The 21,597-nt window shown below is 35.1% G+C and overlaps 1 protein-coding gene across 3 annotated transcripts in view; it reads right to left on the bottom strand.

Moving 5' to 3' along the window:
- Positions 1 to 21,597, bottom strand: part of EXOC2 (exocyst complex component 2) — a 147,950-nt gene that overhangs the window by 55,650 nt on the left and 70,703 nt on the right. For all 3 annotated transcript variants that reach the window (XM_066187219.1, XM_066187200.1, XM_066187210.1), the window contains exons 8-13: positions 20,462 to 20,607; positions 20,281 to 20,362; positions 19,678 to 19,780; positions 16,578 to 16,696; positions 5,384 to 5,509; positions 2,321 to 2,445 (exon numbers count right to left, since the gene is read on the bottom strand). In XM_066187219.1, coding sequence (XP_066043316.1) covers positions 2,321 to 2,445; positions 5,384 to 5,509; positions 16,578 to 16,696; positions 19,678 to 19,780; positions 20,281 to 20,362; positions 20,462 to 20,607 — 701 coding nt within the window. The remainder of the gene's footprint in view (positions 1 to 2,320; positions 2,446 to 5,383; positions 5,510 to 16,577; positions 16,697 to 19,677; positions 19,781 to 20,280; positions 20,363 to 20,461; positions 20,608 to 21,597) is intronic.

Raw genomic sequence — 21,597 nt, 5'->3', positions numbered from 1 at the left:
ATAAAACTCATGTATGTTAAAGCCCTGAATTATACCATTTCAGACAAGGAGAACAACCTTTAAATTATTGCTGCATTTAACTCCCACTTCTCTCTTCTAAAGCATTAAAAAGAAAATAAGTTGTATTTCTTGAAACTTCAGATAGCAAATTTAAATTCACATTGCTTTACAGCTGGATTAAACAGAGTAATTCATAGATCTTTGATAACCTTTTTCTTCCCAGTGGTTTTGCTGAAGACCAGTTTTAAACCTTTCCTGCACAGACAGACCAAAACTGTCTTGTGGTAAGATCAACGGTTACTACTCACATTTGTGACTTCACCTAGAGTGATTCAAAGAACTCAACTTTTCAAACTGTTGAAACACCACATGCATCTTAACTGACAATATTTTAAGGCATACAGCTAACCTTTCAGAACTGAAAAGAACCCTGCGAAAACCATACAAACTGAACAAAATAAAATAGATATTGAAATGCATATGTGGAGATTTTTCTACATTTTTAGAATATCTTGAAGACTTAATAAAGCTAATCAAAATAACCCTGTATACCATTTTTATAGGATGTTTCTTAAAAAAAATGTAGCAATTGCCTTGCTTTCTGAATGATGATAAATAGCAAGTAACATTGTAAAAGAATTTTCTTTGTGGACAATTAAAATCTGTACTGTTTCTGACAGCAAGACACAAACTTTCAGTCTTGAATCCACTGTGATGACAGATATTCTTAGGTGCTCTAGAAGTTTTCTAGCTTTTGCGACTCTCTCCCCTCATTCATCCTTAACTGACTGTGGCATGCAGAACACACAGGAGGAATGGATTCCTTCCTATCTCCCCAAGAACTTGTGGGGCTTTGTAAGTACCAAAGGAGTGGAAGAAATCAAATGTATGGGGATTAATTTCTCAGAAGTTCAGAATTAGGCTCAAACATAGAAGAGCATATGTACTTTACAGACTAACAACAAAACTACCTCTTCTGTTTTTTTAATACATTGAGATAACGTTTTGTTGAGGCAGGACAGAAGATCACTACATTTTCCACTTGCAGTCATTTTCATGAGTAAGATTTCTTAACCTTGTTTACAGTTCGTATCTTCGTTTCTCTAGAAACTGCTTTCTATTTCATTGTATACAGAAAAAAAAATTCACAGTAACTGAACAGGTGAATTCGTAAAGTTTAATTTTCCACAGTACTGGTATCAAAAAGAAAGGTTGTCATTTCTCCTATGAAATTAATTATTGTTGTGAAAGTCAACAGTACTAAGGTTTATTCTTGATTTCACTTCCTTCACTGAACATTGTGTAAATGGCATAGCTTTCTTCTGATTTTTATCATGTAAAATCAAGATCACACATAGCATCTATTTCCCTGAAGCTATAATGCTCTGTACATTGTGTTCAAAATGTAAACGGCTGTATTACCTATTAGTATAATCATATGAAAACAGTATATTGATTTATAAGCAGCAGCAATAAATAGATAAATTAATTTTTTGGTTAGAGAAATGGAAAACAAGAACATAAGCTTTCAAATGTTCTTTTTCAAAGGCATTTGTATTTTATTCTAAAGCTGCTAAGAATAGTAGATAGATGTGATAACTTCAGAATTTAAACACAGCAGAATGTAGTATATTACAAATGAATTAATTTATCAAAAATTAATTTTGAGAGGTATCCTTTCAAAATCTGTTAAAGAGTATGCATATAAAAGCAGCATGTGTCTTAAATTATTACTTTTGTTTTTCCCCTTCTTCTTGGATTATCAGGATTATATTTTCATGATTTGGAAAAATCAGATCATCTGAGCAAGAAGGAGCAGCAGCACAGGTAGTTGCAGTTGACTAACCTTCCAGACTACACGCCCTGTAATGTGTCCATGAATTCTGCTCTGTGCCCTTGGTTATTTCGCAACTCTGGTCTTGAACCTAACCTCACTTCCAAATACTTCAAACTCCAGAAATGAGTACTCCTTTTCCAAAGAAAGGAAACAATATTTTTTCTGTATGACTCTGCCTTTTACATATTTCTACCCTTCATGCAATGTGCTATTTCTTCAGATCATCAGTGAAGGGCCAGCTATGAGTAAGAGGTGAAAGTATACAGACATTATTGAGTCCAGCAACTGAACACAGCCGCAAGCAACACACACAGTCCCTACTGTCAGAATTTAGCGTAATTCCACTGTGTGCTTATGTTCCTTTAGAAAGAAAAATCTCCTACTAAAATAAGTCGTTACTTCTACCAGTGAAATATAATACTTCAAATATAATTATTACAGACCTTTGTTACTTGTAAGTCCTTTATATAGAAGAATCCATACCTCACTGAATAAACTTCCATTCACATAAGAAACCCAGAGCTTCCAGAAGTTGGGCAGCTGACTTACAACAAGTTTTGTCAACTTTTCAACAAATACAACTTGCTGAGGAGCTTTGTAGCGCCAAGCTAAAAGGGGGAGAGGGGATGGAAAAAGCAACATTAACATTTTTAAAAATAACAACAAGAATTTACTACTAGCTTGCTGCTGCACTGTATTACACAAGTGACTATACAGTATATATAAAACTTTTTGGGTAAAAAAAAAAAAAAAAATTAAAGCCCAGTCCATATATGTGTACACAATCTGTACACATACAAGCTCTTTCTTCTCCTCTTGTATCCAAGCACTATGACAGTATCTACAGAATCGTTTCCCTTATGGGGGTATCTAAGGCAATCCACCTAAAAATCCATTCAGACAGTTTTCTGTCTTCAAACCACTCCAAAATGTAAGGTAATGTGAAAGCAATCAAGACATTAGATAAGTCTCAGATGAAATCTTGGCAACAGAACTTTTTTCAATTTCCTCTGCAATGGGCGAAAGGGGTTAAAGAGAAAGCTGAACAGAGGAAGAAGTACTCATTAACACAGAGAAGAAAGGAAACCACATGAAATATTCTTCCATAACCACCTATGTTCTCCCTTGAAACCTTCATGATTACAATGGTTTAACAAAATAGGATATCAGCACAACAGTGATAAGAGACTTGTATTTCACTTCAGGAACTACTGTCTGCTTTGGAACACTTGGACAAAGCATATATTTTTTGAAAAACCCCAAGACAAATAGCCAAAGCCCCCAAAACACTTTCAAATGACATGTTTTTTTGATGTGGTGGTTTTTATGCATAAACTTGGGTCTTGTACAAATGTTAAATTTAAAAATACTATATCAGTCTATGTAAAACTGGAAATGCATAAAAATATTGCATGAAATAGCATTTTTTGTATCTACTTTGCTACAGAATGTTGCCTACACACAACAGGAATTCACCAGTTGGGCAAAAATAGCTACCTAATAGCACATTACATACTAGGAGGCTTCACCAGAGCCTCACTTTGTTTGTATTGGTAGACAGTCTTGAATCTCCTTGAAGAACAGCATGCCTTCAGCAGCTTCCATTTGTCAAGGTGTGGATCACATACTGCTCCATTTCTTTAGAATTGAACATCTACCCTACCCTCTTCCCATGGCCAAAAAGTTTAGGCATTTTGAATTAGTATTTGAAAATAAAATCATAATGGAAGCCCAAAATTTGGAAAGAGGATCTGACATAACTCAAGTGCAACTGTACTGAGAGTGATATAATCTGTTTAGGAGGCAGGAAAATGTCAAAGTTCAAGTAGAAAAGCTCCTAATGTGGACACAGATAAAATACTCTCACCAGCTTGGTTTATGACTGCCAGAGAACTGGTCTAGACCCAGTGGCAGAAAAACTCTTTTTAACAAGCTGTGACTATGTCAGGAAGCTGAGCCAACAGAGCTTTAGCAGCAGAGGCTCAGCAACTTCAACAACCCCCAACTTCTAACGAAAAAAAATCAGTTTCTTTGAGAAACCATTTCATCTTTGCCAAAAGCTCCAGCAACAATCCAAGGTTATAACCAGGGATATCTTTTGGTAAATGGAAACATACTGGCAAGATATACTTCATCTATAAAATTCTTTTTCCCTCAAGGAAGGCTATTTCAGGCTTAGTCCCTAGCCTTCAGACAGCAGATACCCCTTAGAATAAGCTACTATAGATTGTATCAAAAGGTTGTGGCCATAAATTCAGGATATTTTTAATTTTTTGCTAGAAAAAGCCCTAATCTATATTTTTATTCCATTGATTTTATTATAATCTCTGCTATACCATTCTAAAGATGAAACTAGATCTATTGTCTATTGTTTACATATTCTCATGTACATATGCTCAAGCAAGAGCTGAATGTTATTTGAATGCCGCAGTTCTGAATTCATAGTAATTTCTTTTATCAATATCTTGGACAATCACTGTCAAACATATTGGAGAAAAAACCCCCAAACACACCAAATCACCAAAAAAGCCCAGAGATGCCATTCCTTAAATTTACCAAAAAACTAAAAAGATCCACAAACAAACTGAAAACAGAATACATCATGGCACATTTGGAATGGCAGCCCTTGCACAGGCATCCTAAATAGCAGGTTTTTCAGTTTGTAAAAGGTAACAGATCCATAACTAAGACTCTAAAAGCAAAATAACTGAAGTGGAATTGTCACCCATATATGCAATTATGTCCCTACCCATGCAAAAGAATTCAAACCACATAAATATAAATTGGATTTTGGGTGTTGCTTGCTACGTTAAGTGTGGCATTTGCATTGCTAGTGGATGGCATTCAAAAACAACCAGCAATTTAGTGTTTTGCTTTGTAACACTTGTTAATCACCTCCACGCAAGGCTTTGGGCTGAAAAACGACACGGGTAACAGTAAGACAGCTGTTTCAGTAAGAAATGATCTATTCTGTGAAAAGCATGTTTTCTGTGTCCTGTGATGTCACCATTGAAAGATTCCTGAGAAAAACTTGTTTGGACAAGGGTATTGAGGATACTTACAACACAGAAGGCCTCAGCTAGCTGTGGACAGACAGACTGCTTGAGCTTAGTCAAATATTTTGTTTTCCTTTTTGGGTTTAAAGAATCAGGGAGCCAGATATGTGAAATCACAGAAGGTGCAAATGCAAGGAGAACCATCTTAGCAAACACACACGGAAGGTATAGCAAGCAAAATGTAGTAGGCAGTAGATGGCTATGCAAGTGAGAGAAACGATCTGGTTTTGTAGAAAAAAAATACTTTTACTACTTTAACTACATTCTCAGTAGCAAATTTTGAACTTGAATTTTATGAACTGCTCTTTGCTTGCAAAAAACATGGAGGACTTCTTTAGTAAGCAACAGTGATGTTTAAGAAGAAAGAATTCCATTTTGTAACAATCCAAAACAAACACACAGTGTGGGTTTTTGTTTGGGCTTTTTGACTACATCACAGAGTGTACAGTGGGGGCTGCAGCTTTTTTTTTCAAATAGAACAGATGCCTACCATCATCACGGCCAGACTGAAAGCTGCTGCCCCTTTTCAGTGAAGCAGTTTGACTGAGATGGCCGATCGGCGATGGACGCACGTCACTGTCCAGGTCCAGCATGGGGCTGTGGAGCAATGCGTTACCTGGGCAGAGGGGAAAAAACTCCAAAGTTAGAATAATTTTGCACATCAGTTGACGTGAAATTGCATGTTACGTGTGGAATTCTAATTTAATTCAGTGATACAAATGTTATCGTACAAAAACATTTTAAATCACACATTCTGTGTGATTCTGTGTAAATCTATTCAATACTACCACTACTGAGTCCTATAGCAAAGCCAAAACCACAAGTACCACAGGGAAAATGCCATTCTTTGGTCTGTATCTTTCTCTGTTTATAATTAATGCCCTACAATTAGTTGCTTGAAAGCCATGGAAAAATATGTGTTTATGCCATTAGTGACATTGCCCATGCTTTTTTTCTGGTATATGTCTTAAATACATTTTTCAACAGCAAAAGTTTCTTTTGTGTGTACCTGAAGCAGTTAAGGGCAGAGTGTTCAACTATTACTTAGCTGGTTTGCCTCTACAGAGTTCAGGTAGAGAGAATCCATCCATCAGGAATCAGATGAACTAATGGCATGTTTCCTTTGTAAATGTCCTTATTTATACATAAGTACAAACCCACAAAAGATTTTCCAGTGTATCAAACAATTATTTTTAACTTTGGGTGCCTATCCACATGTAGGTCACTATTCATAAGTCTAAGCAAGGATCTAATCTGATGGAGGTGGATAACTGGAGTCTAACATGTATTTTGAAAAATAACCATATAAGAAGAATAAGAGGACTATGATTTTTTTTTTAATGTACTGTGGCACTGCCAATAACTTTCTTGAAGTCTAAATTGCTGCTTTATGCATTTCACCTTATGGAGACATTTCTGAGAGTAGTCATCAAAAACGATTTCAGCATTGCTCAACTGAGCTGTAACAAGTAAACTTAAATGAATCAAAATTCACAGAATTATGGAACAGCCCAGGTTGGAAAGGATCTCAGAAGACCAAGTCCAACCTTTCATGGGAAAGGGAGCTAGGGTGAGATTATCTAGCACCCTGTCCAGTTCAATGTTGAAAACCTCCAGTGATGGCAACTTTACAATGTCACTGGGGAGCTCACTTCAGTGACTGATTGTTCTCAATCAAAAAAAAAAAAAAATTCTTCTACTGAGATGAAACCTCCCCTGGTAATTCATGCTGAATTTTGTAGTGAGAATCTCAGCATTTGAGTTTATACTGTTGATCTTTTCCACTGATTACCCACATTCACTTAAAATAACAGGAAGGTCACAAAAGATGATCACCAGCTGTAACACTGAAATACCCAGATTCAGGAGTAACACAAAGCAAAACTATTCACATTTATTCTGGTGTCAGAGCAACATAGCAATAAAGATATAACTTATACTTTTACTTCAACAGCTGCGGCTTAAAGAGCAATATAAAGTATTGTGAAACTTATCACAAACTTCCAATAGGTGACAGTATTGGGTTTTAGTTCATTTTGAAAGAAGCTCTTATAATTCTTTAAAGTCTTTAAAAGAAATTTCCTATGGCCTTTCACTGCAGCATTATCATTACCAAAATAGCTGCCAGTTCTTCCACTCATAATCTTACTGTTCATAGTACAAGACACATAAGTAAATAGATCCAATTTGTTACATCATTCACAATTGTGATTGACACACTGTATTAACTGACTCAATGAACTCGGCCCTCCTATCTTCAGGCTGTGCTATGATTCTGTTCACTATTTAACTCCTACACCACTTATTAAACACAACTCATCTTTATGACAGCTTTAAAACTGGCAGGTTTTCAGCAACGTAGGATCTGCTGCTGTGATTTAAGTGTTTTATCCACTCTCACCACAGAAAATATCTGCAGAGAGTTTGAACAAGAATTTGTGGTAAGATTTTTCCTTTTGAAAGAACTAAAAATGCACAATAATGAGAAAGCAAAACCCAAAACTTTACAGTAATTAGCATCCAGGAAAATAATCCAGCCACCTTACAGAATGAAGTAAAATCAAAACAAATTAATTCCTCTTCATATTAAAATATATCTACATATCTATATATCTCTCCATTATCTTACAGAAATTCTACACAGAATAAAAAGAAAATTGTAGAAGACCCTAAGAAAATTTAAGTGTCTCAAATAGTTCCTGGGATTTCAGGAGCATTTGAGTGAGATTCAACATATTTGCATTTTATTTGGAAAAAAAGAAAGTATGTCAAGAAGGCTAAGTCAAAATTGTCACAGATTTAAAACATATTTTATTAAAGAAACACCAGCAAGAGTGTAGCAATGTTATTTTCATAAAAACTACAACAACAACAAAAAAAAATCCTTCTGATCTCTCTGCATAGAACCCAACTTCTCAGCTTTCAGACAGTGTGTTAATATAAGGAAAGTCTTGTAAACAGATGTTCTTTAAAAATGACAGTGCCAATTAAACCTCAGAATTAAGAAAAACAGATACACTTACCAAAACACCTTAATGTGAATTAGTTCAATTAAAACCATTTGCTCGAGGTATCTGTATTGCTGCTGATGCACTAAGCCCACGCAGCCCGAATGGTTCATATATTCACCAGCAACAGAAAACATGTAAAGAATACTCTCTTGTTCCACCAGAAAAACCACATCATCAGTTTGCTGGCATACCAGGAAAAGAAAGTTTAACATGAACTAATTTCTTAATTGGTTGTCTAGCATTACAAGCAAGTATAACACAGCAGCAGGGAACTACAACAGCACATATACCCTCAGGACTAATAAACATCTGGACTACATTAGCAAAGCTGATCTTGCTTTCACCCTACCAGAAGATAGCGCTTGAAGACCGCACACTAACGCATAAATCTTGTAAAAAAAGTGAGAGTTAACTTACAAACAATTTTTCTTCTATCCCAACTTGTTCCCTCTCTGGAGCCAGCAGCTTAAATTTAGCAGCGTAATGTAATACAATGAATTGATAGTAGTATGGACTGCAGACAATAATATTTATAAACCTAAATAAACTAACCAAAAAATAATTTACTGCCCACTCAGTATTTGATTTGTGTACTATTTTTACATTCCTCGATCCTGAATGTAGGACAGCAACAATTTAAGGTTTTGAGAAATTAACTTTTTACTGTGCTAACAGGTTTTAATAAGTATAAGCAACATGAAAAAAATATTCCCGGTAGATCTTTCCTTTTAAAAAATACACTGCATCTTTGACGCTACAAAAGTATTTTTTTCTAAAATACAGCATCTACATGGAGCATTATCTGTCAGTGACTGCAGTGCCAAGTGTACATTTAACCAAGGAAACACAGGAAAAATATATGCACTAATATATGTACTAAATTCTCCTGCCCAATATTAAAGACAAAAGTATAAATAACACCTTATACAACTATATAATCATGAGAAGATCAAATATGAAGTTTTAAGGATCTCAATACAGCTTTAATTTTATTTTTAAGGGATTTTTGTGAGTTTCAACTTTTTGTGCACAGATATTTTGAAGGTGCGCATTCAGAGGCTGTGTGAAATAAAAATACTTCAGTGGTTTCGTTCACTCTTCTGTTCTAGCGCAGTAAGATCTTACCAAAATAAGAATCTAAAGAACAGTAAAAGCACAATTCTTTTTGATATTATTTCTCTAACTTTCTGTAAATCAAAAGCCACCTGCACTGACCCCTAACTTCAGGTTTATCATACCATATGGTACTTTTATAGCTGATATACAAACCTCAACCCCATTTTTTGGATTGTTACCTGTAAGCTCTAGGCAAGCAGTTTGTTACAACTTCCATTAAAAAGAAAACTGACATGAAATTTGCCTAAAATAAATTTTTCCATGATTGATGCAAACCAGTCAATGATTTAAAATTTTAAAAGCTGCTTTACCTTCATATTCCTAAAGTATTACCAAACTGAGTTTAAAAATCGTTCTGCAATATCCATTGCTCCACAACTGCCCAGGTTTTTTCTCCCCTCTGAGGTCTGGCAGGCAGAGGTTTCTTTAAGAAGTCACACATCTCTCGACTCCCTTGATAACCCAGCCTCAGTTCCTTTGCGATTCTGCCAGCCCAGTGCATCAACTACACAACTTCCAGTAAAGATTTTCACAAAAGCTACTGGTGATCAGGGGATAAACATTGTGCCAGTACTTCCTGCAGTGACAAAGAAAATTATTAACCAGTGACCAATCTTAGGTTAAGTAATTTTTCAGTGAGATTTTCCATATTAAGTCAAATGTCAGCCATTACACAGACCTGCTCATATACAACATGTAGATGTACATACAACATATACATCATGTATATGAGCAAGACTAATTTAAAAAAATACCCTACAGGATGTGCAACCAGGTCAATACAGCTACTGTGTTTTCTCCCCCATTATGTATCTTCCAGTGAATTTTCTCACAGGCTACAATAGGGAGGGAAGGAAGGCTGATCTATAGCCTCCTGACTCTCTGAAGGGAGGCAGACTTCCTTACCAGCCTTAAACACCTTTGAACATTTTTTCCTGTGCACAGCGGGCCCTTGTCCTGCGCTACAGCCTGACCACCCACTGTTGCTTGTTGACCAAACACACGGTGCCTGGAGCCCGCACCGGCACTACCAGGATAAGATTCCTTTCAAGGACACCGCATGGAGAATTTCAATTTGTCTAGGCAAGAAATCAAGTGGGCAGGAGAAATTACTGAAAAATTAACCTGCTCAGCAGATGAATTACTGTGTTTTATTCTTGCTTAAGTACTTTTTTTTCTAACTTCATATTTTATAGTGATCAAGAAGAAAACGGATTTTCTAGAAAAAATGATAGAAAAAATTTTGACAGAAAAAATGTTTGATTAAAATTGATAGAAAAAATATTTTTGAGAGATATTTAAAAATGAGTGGGTTTTTTTTTAAATCTTAAGGCTAGTCTTCATTTCTGTAAATGCATTTATAATGAAACTGTTTTGCAGTTTACTACAAAACGGGTAACTGGGCTTATTCTAGTGGTGTTCTAAGTATTTCACAACCTAAGGATATGCCTTATTGTTAGCCCTTCAGGCCAAAAAATTCTGAAACAAGAGCCAAGCATTCAAGTTCAGAACATAAATAAAAATTACTTCATTTTACTAGCTCCAGCAGACATTAAGATCATCAACACTTTTGGGAAAACTCCCTTTAACTCAATGGCCTGAAAAAGTACTGAAGACTGGAGCAGACACGAAGGTAAAATTCTGGCCACGGAAGAGTTTCAATCTATCTCCATTCATAATAATCTTTAAAATTTTGATTTTAAGCTACCTGTGTTGCTTTTTAATCCCAGTAGTTACTCTATTTATAGTACTTCAATATTATTTAAAGTATTACATAAAATAAGAACACCCCCCGAACTTCTGAACATGTGAGATTCTGCTAAAATTTCTAAATTACAGCAAACTTACAAATACAGATAGTAAAAGAGGAAAATAAATCTGTTATCAATTTTTATACTGATCAATTTTTATTCTCTCTCTTTTTTTCTTTTCTTTTTTTTTTTTTTTTTTTTTTTTTTTTTTTTTTTTTTTTTTTTTTTTTTTTAGATTAATAACCCATTAAGAGTTTGCTTGACATCTGCTGTCAAAAGGGTATTTCTGCTATGGACAGGGGATGTGGTTTAGACATGAAATGGCTCCCAGCTGCAAGAATTCTTCTTCCAGATGTACAGTAAGCAAAGGCAATGGAAGAGAACCAGCTGCTAGGATAACAAATTGAAAAGGCCCTTTTGACACAAGCCTTGCCGGCCTGTCTGATCTAACAAAGATGGATCATTCATTGCAAGGTGAATAGAATCTCAGTGTGGCACAGAAGAAAAAGCAACATGGTCTAAGCATCCATTTCTCTCTTTTACACCAAGTACAGCTGCTGTTACTCTGGCACAGGAAAATCCTGCAGACTTTTTTACAATATCTGGAGAGCTGTGCATCATACTCAGTGCTGCAAAAATTATATTTTTTTTTCAGCAGTAAGAACTAAAAAAATAATGATAATAATTAAAAAAAAAATCACAGTGACTGTACTATCATACTTATGTTTGGAGAGCTGGCTCCACATTGGGAACTTTAATAGGTTGTGTATTATATATTTTGCAAACCAAAGGGCAGCAGAAAGATAACAATACAACTATGTCAGCGTTTCCATGTACAGCTTTAGCTTCTAATCAGGTTAGCTATTAACAGGTAGCTTATTTGCAATAATATGAAATAAAATCTCAAAGATTTGTGTCACAGATGAGTGATTTAGGTCACTCAAAGAATCACCATCAAAGGTAATGGCAAAAGTGGTTTTACTAAGAATTTGTAGGAGTGAGACTTGACAAAGTTTGCAACAACCTGCTAAGAAATCAAGAATTTCTCAGCCAGTTTGACGATAACTGGATGGGAGTCCATAGCAATTTTAGTTCAAAGGATCATGAAACCTACTAAGCCACCATTAAAGTCTAAGCAAATAACCACTGACCACACAGAAGACAGTCCTAACTTCCACAACCTCTATCCCTGATACTCGCATTAAGAATCCCATTGCTTAGCTCCTTTTGGCTATCTGCCCAGTGCCTCAGGAAAATTTTAAACTAAACCTCATTTATTTACATTTATTTTCATATCATCTTATGTCATTATGTTCTTCATGTTTCCTGCACTCCAAAAAATCTGGGAAGCATAAACCATACTGAAAAACTACAATTATGCTTTAATAATAGAGGAATTGCCAAGTACAATTAGAATTCAAAAATATGTAAAATCTTAACTGAAGGAAACCATTTAGTATCCAGGTACCAGAACTGAAAGTCCCTCAATGTCTACAAATCATAAGATCAAAGGTCAAAAGCAGCAATTTGGGCTTTAGCCAATACAAGGCATAAAATACCAGCACAATTCAGTTTGCCATTCAAATATGTCTTACTAGAGATCTAATAAATACTGTTTTGGGTGAGCATATGCTCTTCCATGGCAACCTTTATATTCATGGCTTGAAAAAATACTCTTTGTCCATTTTTTTCTGTCTCATGCATCTCCTTCTTTTTAACATATCTACATACTAAGTAACAGCAGCAAACTGGCTTTACCTACTCGAAGTCCTTCCAGTGGACAAAACAGTGGGAAATGACTAGATAGATTACGCAAATTCATCTACGCTTCAGGAAAACCTCATGACCATAAAAAAAAGTTTCAAAAACAATAAAGGAGCACAACTGCCTATTCCGTGAGTAAGGCAGATAGCATTTTAAGTTTTCTATTTAATGCAATAAATCCGTATGTTTAAAAGCACTACTGCATAAGCAGAGGGAGAGGTCCATATACTTCATATACAAGACCTGAGAGAATTCTCCATCCTGTACCCATTGAAATAAATGCAACCAATTAACTAATGATCAGGTTACTGCATCTATTATGATCAATGTCTTCTATAATCAAAAGAAAGATTCAATTAAACAATTTACTGCTGGCAGCTTTTTAAATCACAATGCCAAATTATTTAACAAAGCTTAGCATAGCTGGATATGCCCTTTCAGTTTTTGGAAATAATATTAACACAAGTTGGATTAACTGGAAACAGACAGTATTGGAAACACACAGGATTTCTGCTGACCCTTGAAATAAAATCTGAGAAAGAACTCCCAAGATCATTACAGTCGCGTCAACTTGACATGGTTTCTTCTTTCAGGTTTCATCAGACACTGCACCATGCTATGATATTAAATGATACTTTGCATATGTAGGCCAATATTCTAATTGCTGAGTATGTCTTACAAAATGGAGTTCATCTCTGGTAATATACAAGCTCAGAGGTTTTTTTTTTAAATAAAATCTTGTGATGGTAATAAAGGATTCACACTTAGATCAAAAATACATACTTAGATATCAACCTAAAACAAACATGTATTTAAACATATCTCTAATACACAAAATTCTGATAGCACATTCCAATACCTTGGCATCTAAATTAGCTCACTCTTGTCCATCAATTTGGATACCTTTGCAAGTTATTAACAAGACGGAAATCATCAGGTGAGGACCCTAAAGAGGATGTGGAAAACTAGACTTACTTCTTGTCAGTATTGGGGACTTTTCCTGACTGCCATTACTATTGGCCTGGATAAATCAAAACCTCTTACAGACTATAGGAGAAGATGCTATTTCAAGAAATAGCTATTTCAAGAAAATGAAATTATTTCAGTTGTAATGACTAATGGGTCAGCCTTCTAGTTGTGTGGAGTCAACTGGAACAATTCTGTCCCATATAATTCAGTGTTGACTTATACTAGTGACTAAATTTGGAGTAAGTTCTCCTTAGAGTTTGCTTAGGATCGCGTTTTAGGCTGTTTAACAAATAATTGCAGAGTTAGCCTTCCCTTCCTGAATACACCATGGCCAGCAAATAAATTTTTTAAGAACATTTGCAGTTTGACAATCATCTGCAAAAATCTTGTCCAAAATGTCTAATGGCTTAAAAAACCCCAACCTTATCCAGGTAAGAAAAGCAGAGAGTTTGTCTAATTCCAAACCTATTTAAAGTAGTAGAAGTCATGTGTAATGAGTCAGAGCACAGTTCTCCTTTCAAAACTAATAAAATAGTAGCGAACTGTTTTGGCACAAGCTCAGCTGAAGGGTGAAAAATTTTACAGAAACATAAAAATAGATACAATCTGCTACTGAGGTTTAAGTTTACTATGCTGAAAAGTACCAGTTTGAACCCACAGATTCAGCTGGCAAAAGAACTAAAGTAAGAATAGCCAGAAATAGCTGGTATGCTCAAGGTGGGACTACAATTGCTGTCTGCTTCTTCCAGTACTCATAATATGAAGACTGCCATCTGCTAGAAACAATGGAAACCTAGAAAAAATGTAATGCCCTTTTCATTAGAATACCAGTCCTATGACCCATCTCTTTCTCCAAATACTTGATAGACAAAAAAGTAAATCTTTTTTTTTTTAAGCATGTGCTAAGTGGAAGACTTAAATATTGGAAAATTTATTATTATTTTATTTTAAAAAGAGCCTAGGAATTTATGAACATATAAATAACATTTCTAACTTGTTGAAGTTGATTAGATCCCACAGTCTTGCATAACCAAAATGAGCAAATCTCTTTTCTTTTCTTTTCCCTGTTTGAAAAGCATACACCTATTAAAGTAGATTAAAATGCATGCCTTGCCTCCGATCACAACCAGCATTGTTACACTTGGCAGTTAAAACCAATCCTTCTGAGTTTTCTTTTTTTCCTTCTCCCACCTAGCGTATGCCAAAATTAAAGATCTATGGAAAGTAAAAATCATGCTCAGCAACTTTCTTTTGTCCTACTAGATACTAAGTGAGAAATTCAAACAGCTGGGATTGATTTTTGAGTATTTTAAAATCTGTACAAAAAACTATAATCAGTGGAACACCACATAGAAAGCTGGAAGAAAACAATTGGAATTTAATGAGCTGTTAGCATTTCTTTCATACATGCAGAAAATATTACCTATTGATACCTGCATTTGCTGGGCATTCAAGTTATTTAAATTCTCTCTTCTGTGAGTCAAACAAAGCTCTATCATAATGGCCCCTTTGACATTAAGGCTGAGGTAAGCAGTTTTGTTGCAAGAAAAATACCAAACATGATGAGATTTTTCAAGGCAAATCTAGGAATTTAGACGTATTTTCCACTCATTCACTGGAGCCTGCATATCAAAATTATATAGACTACTAAAACAAAAGGTCACAAGTACTAAGTATCATCATGTCTCTATTTTTCTTGCTAAAAAGCTGGAAAATGGCCATGCAAAATTTTGCAAGTGAGAGAAGAAGGAAGCTTAGAATTATTAACCATGGCTGTTCGCACAAGTTAGTTTTGCTCCTGATAATTTGATGTTGTGAGGCTGGTGGCGGTGCCTCATGAGGGCTTTTGACAAGGAAAGAAGACAGGGGGAGACTTGGAAATGTTCTGAATTTTGACCAAGATGCCAAGAAAACGGTGTGGCATTCCAGCTGGTTCTACAGACTTCACACCGTGCAGTGGAACAAAGATGGTCTGTGCACACATTTAAGCTAAACTTACTGACATTGCTGTCACAAGTGATGCACTTCGTGAACTCCATACCTCGTGTCACAACCTGTGCAACAGAGTTAAAGCCTCTGCAGAAAATTTACAGCACATTTCTACAGCAGCTCCAACTCAGTAGAACTTCTGTGGTTTCTCAGAATGAAATACCTTATTTGGCTTGGGATACGCATACACGAACACTAAACATGGGAGTTACCTATGAGCCAAGGGATGCCAGATTCCAATACGCCCATTCATTTCAGAACTGGCAGCAAACTCTGTAAGACTTCTTGAGAAACAAGGCACTGCTCCTATTTCCTAATCTGAAAATCCAGTTTTCAGATTTTATGACTAGAAATGTCAGGTCAGCAGCCTTCCACCTGCTGGAAGGCTTTTTATATGTAGGCTCATGTGATAGACCATGATAATTTGTAGCTAAGTTGCTGCCACACCTGCAAGCAATCCCTACACTTTTTTTATGAGGAGCAAGGTTGTCAAAGACAGAATGTAACTATGTATTCATATTGGTCTTAATAATAACTTAGCCTAAATAACCTGTCCAGCTCACAGGTACACACAGATTCAGTGTAACCTCAATTTTGAAACTGCACACAAAGAAAGGAGAACTCCATAATACCACTCACACATGTCAAGGAATTAAGCATTATTCCACTGTGCCCCAATGTCCTGTGTATTCAAATACTAACAGAATATGTTGTGACAAAGAAATCTAACCAGCAGATTCAGAGAACAATCCAAACTTGATATGACCTCAAAGAAATGTTTCAAGAGGACCATGGATAATGATTGAAGTTTAATGCTTTTCCCATGTAAAGAGCTTAAAATTTATAAATTAAACAAGAAGAAAACTCCAACTGCTGTTTTGTTTTTATAACAGACTAAAGACAAAAATTAAGTCAGTATTCAACTTTGTAAAAAGCTATCTAAATTGATGGGGAAAAACTAAAATATCCTCTGGACACTAGAATCAAAAGGCAATGCCAAATTCCCAAATGTCAAATATACATACACATATATATCTATATCGATATCTAGATAGCTAAAGGTGAAATAAAAATGTATCCTTGCCTTTTTGTTCTTTAACATAGCTTTCCTTACAGTTGTGCATGAGCTGCAGAATCCACTGATGTTGAGCACCAATGCACTGCCAAGCTGGGTCCCCAGGTGCATGAAGATCAGAGAGATACCTGTAAAATCCAGTCCAAAAATCACAGTTCTGACTTGACACACTGAAGGCCTCATTAAAACAGACCAAGCATGTACTAAGAAATACCTTTTTTACATAATTTTAAGAACTCAAGAATAATTAAGATACGCTCACATCCACTGCAAACAGAAGTTTTGTATTCTCCCTTCTTCAATAAGTGCGGCAAAATTTCACCAAAAATATTTTATAGGAATAAAAACCCTTAATATAATATTAATATGTATTTCCAGTTGTGTCTCTAGTGAAGTATGCAAAAACCAAACTCTTTATCTGCAAGTTTGCAGTTTAGTGCTTCGGATTTGAGTGGAACCAGTGATAGCATCTCAAGCACATAAAATATAGTATTTTTCTTCTTACTGTACATGATTCATCATGTAATCTTAACAAGTAATTACAGAAGGAATTAATTTCTGGCAGCTCATTCATTTTAGCACATGCATACACAAACATATGTAAATCAAGCTCCTGGGTTGGTTGTCTTTTTGTTTGTTTGTTTTGGTCTCGTGTTTTTTTGTCCACACACAGTCTAAAAAAAAAGAAGAGGAAGAGATAAGAAAAAGGATTGTGACTTCTAATTTGCAGAAGCAAAACACTGTCTGTCTTTAGGGAGAGAGGAGTATTAGAAGCCAGCTGTTGTGATTTCAAAGAGAACACAAAAAGAATGTAGTCTCATGTATGGCACTCGAGACTATCTGACAACAGTACTTTTAAAAGAGTATTTTCAAAAAGTGGTAGCTGCCCTACTGTTTAAGGCGCTCAGTTATATTCTGCATCAATGAGACTTGGGACAGATTAAAAAAAGGCAAGACACTTAAGGTGAACTATACTGATATATTATCTTAAGCAGTGCAGGGAATGTTTAGTCCCTCATGAAAGCCGTTTTACTACAATAATACCTAATGTTAATTAGGACTGTGTTGAATTCTATCTTCTTTGACAAACGTCTGCAGCACTTGAACAAAAAATAAACTGCCAAAGCAGGATTGGTTGGATGGATGAGAAAATTACACAACTAACCATTTTGACAGGGTGACATTTATAAATTATGAGCTCAAGTCCTTTTCAGTGTTATGGGGGACTTCAGTCTTTTCTTAGGCACAAAACTTAAAAAAAAAATTACCACTGTTCTTGAAATACACACATCTACTTGGCTGCTAAGTGCTGTAGTAAACTATTTCTAAACAGTATAAAATAATTAGCAGCGTAAATACCCTAATACAATAAGAGGAAAATAGGAATTGAATCCTAATTATAAACATTAACTATCTGAAGGAGAAAACTACAGTATTTTAGGTCTTGGTCAGCCTTCAGCTTCAGAGACATGCAAAACAAGTGTATCAAGGAAGAAAAAACCCTTATAAAAACAGCAGGGTTTATGCAAACTATTTTACAATTTGGATTTTGTTACTTTCATTTTTACAGAAGTCCCCTGAAGAAAATTTACTTCATACCTTGCCTTCAGAAAATATAAACTAATATATCCATATATATTTAAAGTAGTGAAATTAACTTAACAATTTTGTAGGCTGGGATTCTGTTGATTCATTGGAACTAAATTATTCCACAGTCATCCACTCCCTGCTCTTCTTTATTATACTTCTACGTGTGGAATACATTTCGTTACATTAACACAGTCTGCTTTAACATAGGCTGGGGTATTTTTAGATTCAATAGTTCAAGGTAAGGGGCTAGAAAACAAAACACCTTAAAAATAACCAACCAAAACAACTAACCTCAAAAACTCAAGCAAGAAACAATAAAACACAGCAAACCAAAAAAACCCACAAAAAACCCCAAAGAAAAAACTGGAATCAGAGCTCATGTACAACTATGAGTCTTTCAAAGAATCCTAAGAAAAGGTCCTAAGACCTGGCTTAACTTAAGCAGCTGCTCTTTAAAGTTTTCAAGTGTCACAGAGAAAAGGAATAGCCAGCGCTGCCTTCACAGACATAAAACGCTGAACTATTCATCTTCAAAACAAATTCCAATTAATAGAAAATATTTTTGTAGCATCCAGAAGGATGAGGAGCACTCTACAGAAATGCACACAGGTCACTGAAGTCGTAAACTTACATGATGCAAAGGGACCTAAGACCCCAACACCATGACTGGGCCTGGTGCACACACACACAAAACACTGAAGACCTCATGCAGGTGGCTGAATTTTACAAATGTTTCCCTTGCTGCACATATGGTCTGCTTCTTTTAGGATAGCTGATACAAACACTGAGTTGTCAAGACACACTAGGAGCCCTGGTAGCATTCAAATCTCAAAAGCTTTCTAAATCAAGCCATCAAATGTTCCAGATCATGCTAAGGTTTGGCACTAAGGCCTGAAAGGTTAACATCTACATCAGCTCATCTCAGTAGCCCTACAACAGGCATCAGCTTTCTGGAAAACAGAAAATCTGTAAATGTTAATGAAAACTGGGCAACTGGTTCATGTTCACGAAACACAAAGGAACTTCATTGTTTAGCCTGAGCCGTAGAAGAGCCATTACCACTTTCAAACAACAGTACAATCTGGATTAAAGCCTCCCAGTCATCTGACTCAGAATGATTCCATTTAAACATCAAGTCTAGCTAAAGTGTAAAACAAGTTAATAAGGAATCTATTTTGAGGGATGCAAACTAGGAGTGGTCATTACAAACACAGCTTGCAATATGTCTGTTTAGGGAAAGTAACAAAATCAACGTGCCTCAAAGATTTAAAAAATTAAATTCAAATCTCAATTATGCTTCAATAAATGGTTCTCATTCAAGAACTATTTTTCAATCCTTCAATAAACAATACACTACCATTCCATGGCTATTATTTATATAGTCAAAGAGTCTCAAAATACTCACAGCTTTAAAATCAGTATTTAAACCATAGTAAAACTAGTCACTACCCTGTTTAGGAAACATTTAAATACACATTTAACACCATATGTCTGATGAAGGCACTAGGCAAATGATTACCTTATATAACGTTTCTGATCATGCAATGTTGATGGAGTTTCAAGCAGCTTATCCAATAAAAGTTCTCGTAAAGCTTCAATTCTGGTTTCAACTTCAGCATAATCTAGGAATAGGGAGCAGGAATAAATCCAGTGTGTCCTTAAGCAGTGTAATGAACTGAAAACTATGTTATTTTCCTAGGGTATCAGACACTTCTGGAGTTAATGTGGAAATCAATATAAATCATTTTATAACAAGCCACATCTGAAAATATTATACATGACAGTTTTACAAAACCAGAGAATTAGACTTTCAAGTCTTTCCAACAATTTATGAGAGAGATTCTCAAAGTCACATTTTAATTACTGTAATCTTTTTTATGTCCAGTAATACCAAGCCTAAATAAATAAATAAAATTGGCTGTGATTTCACATTTTGTAGTATATACCTCACCCAGAAAACTTGCCAGAAATACTGCCTAGAGTAATTGGCTCCTATGAATTCATTTGTATGGGTGAAAATCTGTATCAAAACCACATAAAGCTCTTTGGTCTCCTATATGCTTTTTAGCCTTTAAGTTAAAAAAAACCCCAAGACCATTAAGTAAAATAACCCGTATCTTACATTTTTTGAACACTTGAACCTCCGTCTTTCCAAAAAGGGACTTGGCTTTTTCGTAGTCATTAATAACCACATCATAATCACCCTTGAAAAAAAAAACCCAAGCGTTTACATTTGTCAAGAGAAAGACTAATGTCAAAAGGTTACTTTCAGCAAACTGAAAATTATTTTTGAAGTATTATACCTTCTGGATATTTCTTTCAATATTTAAGGGAAGATTGAAAAGAAATTTAAAGCGCTGAAGAACATTAAGCGCGTTTCTTGTTGAATCAGCTTTGTCCTTGCGACCCAGAACTTCTTGAAATAAGGTATCTGCTGTGTTACTGGCTCCTGTTTCAAAAAGGGTGAAAGTAAGAAAAAGTTGGGTGAGTAATCAATTGAAATCACAAACAGATTTTCTTTATTTTAATGAGTTATTTGTGGTTTTTTAGAGCAAATGAGTAATTATTGCTGATTCTCATACTTTTTAGTTCAACTGTGTTAACATTTTACAACGGTTGAAATTCTATTTCAAAGTGAACCACTTAGCATTTTAATGTGGTAAGACCCCTGTGCGATTAAAAACAATCACTCTTTCCTATTTCAAATGCTTAGCTTTGGTGCAGATATTTTATAGTTTGCTTTGGCTCCAGATGTACATTTTACAACCAAATTATGCATCTCAGGATATAGAAAAAGCCATAGAAAGCTTCATTTCTTAAAAAAGTATAATTTCATTTTGGTAATTAATGTCAGAGCTTCTAAAGTCGTCACTGGGTTTTGCAAACAATTTTTTTATGTTTTCAAGTCAAGTCTTAAAAATTATTAACAATATTTCAGACACTTAAAAGTACCAGTGGTTAAGACAAAGACAATGTACTGACTAAAAAGTTTAACTAGCTGGTCACTGTAACAGAATGAATACAAATTGTTTTCACATATTCATTAAAACTCTTACTGGCTTCATCGCACATTGGATGAAGCCTTGGTCAACAATTTCATGTATTTAAGTCTCTATACTATCATCAAATATTCTTCAATAAATACATTAAATAGCATCCTAAACCTTTTTCTATCCAAACTAAAAAGCATTCTATTTTCTAATAAAGACTGTTTCCTAACATATAGTAATAAAATTTCATTTATAATAGAGAAGACGTATACTGCATATGAATATTTGCATTTTTCAACTTACGACTTACTTTTAATTAATCAAAAGAAAAAAGAAGTGGAACTGCTTTAGCCTTTTTGATCATTGCATGTAGAAGTTTCTACATTATCTGGTCTAGTGACTATACTTTAAGCAAAGATGAAAAAAATTACATCAGTCTCACTGGGTGG

Source organism: Chamaea fasciata, unplaced genomic scaffold, assembly GCF_029207755.1.
Source record: "Chamaea fasciata isolate MVZ Bird 193981 ecotype frontalis unplaced genomic scaffold, bChaFas1.0.hap1 SCAF_1, whole genome shotgun sequence".
In the NCBI taxonomy this organism is placed as follows: Eukaryota; Metazoa; Chordata; class Aves; order Passeriformes; family Sylviidae; genus Chamaea; species Chamaea fasciata.
This window is presented reverse-complemented; position numbering and strand designations above follow the sequence as displayed.